The 5,540-nt window shown below is 45.1% G+C and overlaps 1 protein-coding gene across 1 annotated transcript in view; it reads right to left on the bottom strand.

The window, feature by feature from the left end:
• Positions 1–5,540, bottom strand: part of LOC106678084 (sperm-specific sodium:proton exchanger) — a gene marked incomplete at its 5' end in the record, with an annotated part of 162,896 nt that overhangs the window by 101,924 nt on the left and 55,432 nt on the right. Inside the window, 1 exon segment of the mRNA XM_067053048.1 lies at positions 3,479–3,708. Coding sequence (XP_066909149.1) covers positions 3,479–3,708 — 230 coding nt within the window.

Raw genomic sequence — 5,540 nt, 5'->3', positions numbered from 1 at the left:
GTGGTTTTAGTGGGTAAAAATCCCACACACGGATAGGTACGGGCCTATCCGTGTCTTTTGAAGATTTCCAACGACCCTCGTAAAAAAAACAACAAAAAAAACACACACACACACACACAAATACCCGGAGTGGACCAAAACTAGATTCAAATCCAGGCGTACTGGTCAGCGTCTGTTCCTCAGGTTAGAGGCGGCTGTTTCAAAACCTGGCAGGAGGTATAAAATGCGAAAATACTATGAGAAGTATGGAAGATGGAGGTAACTGTGCTACGGTGCAGGGGCACGGAACCCCAGTACCGGCGTCGATTGGGAATGCGAAAGCGGGTTCCCCGGCGTCGTCATCATACAACCGCAGTGCTGCAATGGTGGGAGACTTGGCCATTGTATCATCTAATGCCACAAGACTTACCATAGCAGAGGTGATGCAAAATCTTGGGAGCAAGATTAAACAGCTTCTTTCCTTCATCCGCACCATGAACAATGTGCATGGCAAGATAAGGAGTTTTGCATGCGAAATCCAACTGTATTTTAACAGTTGGAAACAGCTGCACTCCCTATCGAAACTGCAGACGGCCACACCCAAACGAAGGAGGTAAGTCCACCTAGGAAGAATGCTGTTAAATCAGAAGGAACAGTAAACACACCTTCTTTAACAGGCGATAAAAGGAAGAACACTGCAAACAAGAAGAAAATTGCACAACCCAATGCACCAGTGGTGCATCATAACGCAGATCACCCTCAGAGATCTTATACAGTTCAGCGTGGAGAACAGCAGGAGGAGCTATGGCAAGAAGTGCGAAAGAGATCTAGGAAGAAACCTCGCCCTAAGCCAACGAGGCCTGCCGCAGTCATAGTAAAAATACCTAAAAAAATATCCTACTCAGATGTCCTACGAAAGGTGAGAGAAGATCCGGCGATGGTGGAAATGGCTTCATCAATTACAAAGGTCCGAAAAATTAATAAAGGTTACCTTTTACTCCAATTGGACAGGAAGAAAGAGCAATCTCTTGCTTCACTAAAGAGTTCAATGGAGGGTGTGCTTGGCGAAAGGGCAGAAGTGCGGACTTGGACGGAGGAGTCCCTTTTGGAGCTGCAAGATTTGGATGATCTCACCACCAAAGAGGAGGTTGCGGAGGCCTTAAAACCTCTCCTGGGTGAAGAGTCAATGCCCATCACAGCGGTAAAGTCCATCTGGAATGCCTATGGCGGTACGCAAACGGCGGTTATTTCACTTCCAGTTCTGCAGGCAAGGAAGATCATAGCTCATGGAAAGGTTCGAGTAGGACTGGTTGTAAGCCGTATACGAGAAAGACTCAAAGTTCTAAAGTGTTTCCGTTGCTGGGAGGAGTACGGACACATAGCTCGGAATTGTGTTGGAAAGGATAGGACCAGCCTATGTCGAAACTGTGGTAAAGCAGGTCACAAAGCTAGTGATTGAACCAAGCAAGAAGACGTTACCAGCGAGCAAGACGTCTACCGGAGTTTTCAGTGCTTCAAGAAGAGTTCAAGAGAGCTAGAAGGAACCTCCGACAAGCCATTAAAGAAAGCAAACGACAGTGCTGGATAGAACTCTGTGATGAGGTTGATGCAGACCCATGGGGTAGACCTTACAAAATAGCGCTTAAGAAACTTTGTAAAGGCCGAAAGAATTCAGGAAGAAACGCTCACGGCTGACACGCCCCTTGCAGGCCTTCAAATGGACACATGGAAGGGTTATAAATGGATAATGGTCATAGACCTCTTTAGTAAAGTAGCTATGTCCCATCTCTTTAAAGGAAAATCAGCAGAGGCAGTACTAGGAGCGTTGAGACAGTGGTTCAGTTCTACGGCATTCCCGACAGGATTTAATCGGATCCAGGGAGGGAATTTGACAACAGTGCGATCCGGGAGGAAATGAGAGCGCTAGGCGTGGAATGGAACCTAAACACGCCAGGTCATCCCAAGGGAAGAGGGGAATAGAAAGATTGCACAGCACTCTCGGCAATCTTTTAAGGGTCTATCAGTTGGATAAAGAGTTAGAGCCCGACGAAGCGATGACGAAAGCAGTGGCGGCCTATAATCATTCAATAACTGGATTTCCACCCTTCGAAATTATTTTTTGGGTTTCGGGAGCGCCGACGGGATTATAGGGCCACAGCTGGTGGTGTGTGGGAGGACGTAAATAACGGCATGGCACTAACCAAAAGGTGGCGGAAAGTCAGGGAGAGGATAGTGCGAAAAAAAAACAAACTGGTAGCTCGCCAGAATTTAAACCTTAGCTAGAATTTAGACGTTAAGGGGAAGATTAAAATCGGGACAATTGTCTACCGTCGGGTGGGGACAAAACGGAGTAAGGAGTTACAGCGATACGATGGTCTATTCCGGGTGATTATCATAAGAGAACACAATGTGGTTATAACAGAGAGTGTAAACGAACCCAAAAAGAGAAGAAATGTCCACATTGAACAACTGAAGTTCCCTACATCGGGAACATCGCAGAACACTGGAGTATCCTCATCTCCGCGCACTAACAAAGATAGTATTTTTTTTTAAATGTTTTGTAATCCTCTTATATTATTGTACGTGTAGAGAACAGGAGTGTGTTGACGAAGTGTAGATAGTGAAATCAGAAGTGCATTTTTAGTGAAAGTTTAGAAACATAGTTGTAAGCAGTATTGTAGTTATTATGTTTTATTCTTTTTGTTTTATATTTTATTATTATTTGTGTATCTCGGATTTTGGTAGTAATTTTTAAGTATTTGAGACTGTTCATAAACTGGTAGGGGGGAGTTACGGGATGGCCAGCCACAATATCAGCCGTAATCCTAACTCTCCTAGTAAACAAACATGCAAAGTGTATACAAGAGGAATTGAAAGGAGTAATAAAGTAGTGTTATCCCAGCGAGCTAGTAAGTCTTTTCAGTGTCTTTCTTTCCTTTTTTTTATTATCTTCACCAGACTTCACATAAGTTAGCGAGAGAGACATATGTACTGAACCCAATGAAGCCAGTATTTTACAGCAGTCCAAGCGCGTCAGATTTTATTCCTTTTTCTTTTTTTTAACATTTTGCTTTCGCCGATTACTAAGTTATGTGTATGTATGCGTATATTTATATTTAAAGTAAAGTTCCTTTGAGAGGCTAGGTATTAAGCTCTAGCAACTTTGAGAGCCTTGGTATTAAGCTGCAGCAACTTTGAGAACCTTGGTGTTAAGCTCTAGCAACATTGAGAACCTAGGTATTCAGCTGTAGCACCATTGTGAGCCTTGGCATTAAGCTCCAAACACTTTGTAAGCCTTGGTATTAAGTTCCAGACACTTTGTGACCCTTGGTATTAAGCTTCCTCAACTTTAAGAGTCTTGCTATGAAGCTCTAGACAGTTTGCGAGCCTTGGTAATAAGTTCCAGCAACAATAGGTGATACACATACATATTATTGATATTTATGATTTTATAGTGCACAAAATCAAAAAGGTTAGAATACATCAAGGAGAACTTAACCATTCGCCTGAAGAAAATCGGTCCTCTTCGAGCTCATATATTTTTCCTAAAATATAGTTGATGACTACTTTCAGAAATTTTTCCGAATGCGGGTCGAAGAGCGCACACTTAATGTGATACAGTCGCATGGAATAGTCGTTTTCTCTTATTTTCTTTTCAGTTAATATTCTTAACCCCGCAAGGCACCAATAGGATATTTTGCCTTTTTTCCACTCTTTCCAGTGATATATCTTTTAAAATAAAATATCGCAATTAAATTCCTCAAAACACAAAAATATACGTTTTTCTTTAATTATAATACTATGAAAATCAACAGTTGTTAGCATAAATAAGAGAAGCAAAATTTAAATTTTTTTTTCATTCTCAAAAAAGCTAGAATGACCATGACCATTAGAAACTCTAAACTCCTTAAATGGTTAAATCTATGCTACGTTTTGCGTTGTTTATGGATTTATCATATTATATTTCAAAAAGATATAATTTATTTCAGAGGGAAAATACCATTTTCCCTCGCATCGCAATGTACGTGGATGACATCATAAGCGTGGCTGAAACGCACGGCCCCACTCGCGAGTCTGATCACTGACTCTTTCCGTTCTGACCACATTCACGCGGGCCCTGCCTTGACGTTGGCGCTCCTAAGAGGGACATATTGGATTGGGAAGGACATGACAATGACATCCGTCTTCGACGGATTAACCTTGATTCCGTCCTTCTTCAGAGCAGCTCCAATGGTGGCAGAAGCAGTTTGCGCATAGTGTAGGGCCAGTTCAGCTCTCATGCTGGAAGCGTAAACACCGATGTCGTCGGCGTAGGCTGCTACCACTGCATTTCGATGCTTGATGGCGACTACTGGTGCCGTAAAAACGACAAACAATAGGGGTCCAAGCACCGAGCCTTGAGGTACTCCGCAGGTGGCGGGGACTGGAGGCAACAAGTCTTCACCGACTCTTACGATGAATGATCGTCCACTCAAGTAGTTTCTGACCAATCGGCATAGGGCGGCGGGAAACTTGAACTCCTCCAGTCGGCGGGGTAGTAGCGGGTGGGACACACTCTCAAACGCCTGGCTGCAGTCTAGAGAGATGAAGGCAGTCGCATTGTTGTTCTTCATCCGCTCTATGGTGTGGGCTTGTAGTTTCACCAAATGATGTTCACAGGCGACACCTCTTTGGAAACCAGTCTGTTCGGGCGGTATTATGACGGCTTCTCTGCAGTGCTCCATGAGATGGTGAAGTAGGAGCCGCTTGAAGACCTTGCTCATGTGCGAGATGAGGCTGATCGGGCGATAGTGCTCCGGCGAGTCACCTTTCTTCCCAGGCTTGAATAGTGGCACAACGATCGCACGCTTCCAGGCCGCTGGGAAGTACGAGATCCGTATGCACGAGTTGAAGATGTTCAACAGGAAGGCTTTATTGCCATGGACAGGCAGAGGATTGGGAGGGCACCGGGACTCGACGCCTTGGACGCTGCAATCCTCAGGAACAGTGCCCCATATATCGAGGAGGAGGTGTTGCAAATCTTCAATGATTGCTTGGATAAAGGGTACTTTCCGAGCAGGTGGAGGATTGCAGACTTGAGACTGCTCTACAAAGGGGGAGGCAAGGATAAGGAATCCCCGAAGGCCTATCGGCCTATATGCCTCCTCCCTGTTATCAGCAAGGTCCTGGAGCATATGATAGTGCACAGCCTCAGACCAGTCCTCAGTGCTGCGAGTCACCCTCGGCAATACGGCTCGACCCGTGGCAAGGGAACAACGGATGCGCTGCTGAGAGTGCGTGAGAATTTAGAAGGGAGGGCGGAGAAATATGTCTTGATGATACTGTTCGACATATCCTCCGCCTTCGATAGTGTTTGGTGGCCGCGCGTACTCCAGCGGTTGCAAGAGTTCGACACCCCCAGCAACGTATACTCCCTCGTGAGTAGTTACCTTAGTAAGAGAAATGTGAAGATCAGGGGAAGCTATTCCGAGGTCGAGAGAAGGATCGAGAGAGGCTGACCGCAGGGTTCGGTTCTCGGGCCGGCCCTGTGGAAGTTGGTGTTCGATGAGTTGTTGGGGGAA

Source organism: Halyomorpha halys, unplaced genomic scaffold (genome assembly GCF_000696795.3).
Source record: "Halyomorpha halys isolate HHAL.00 unplaced genomic scaffold, Hhal_1.1 Scaffold122.1, whole genome shotgun sequence".
In the NCBI taxonomy this organism is placed as follows: domain Eukaryota; kingdom Metazoa; phylum Arthropoda; class Insecta; order Hemiptera; family Pentatomidae; genus Halyomorpha; species Halyomorpha halys.
The sequence above is the reverse complement of the archived record's forward strand: the minus strand, read 5'-3'. Positions and strand labels throughout refer to the sequence as shown.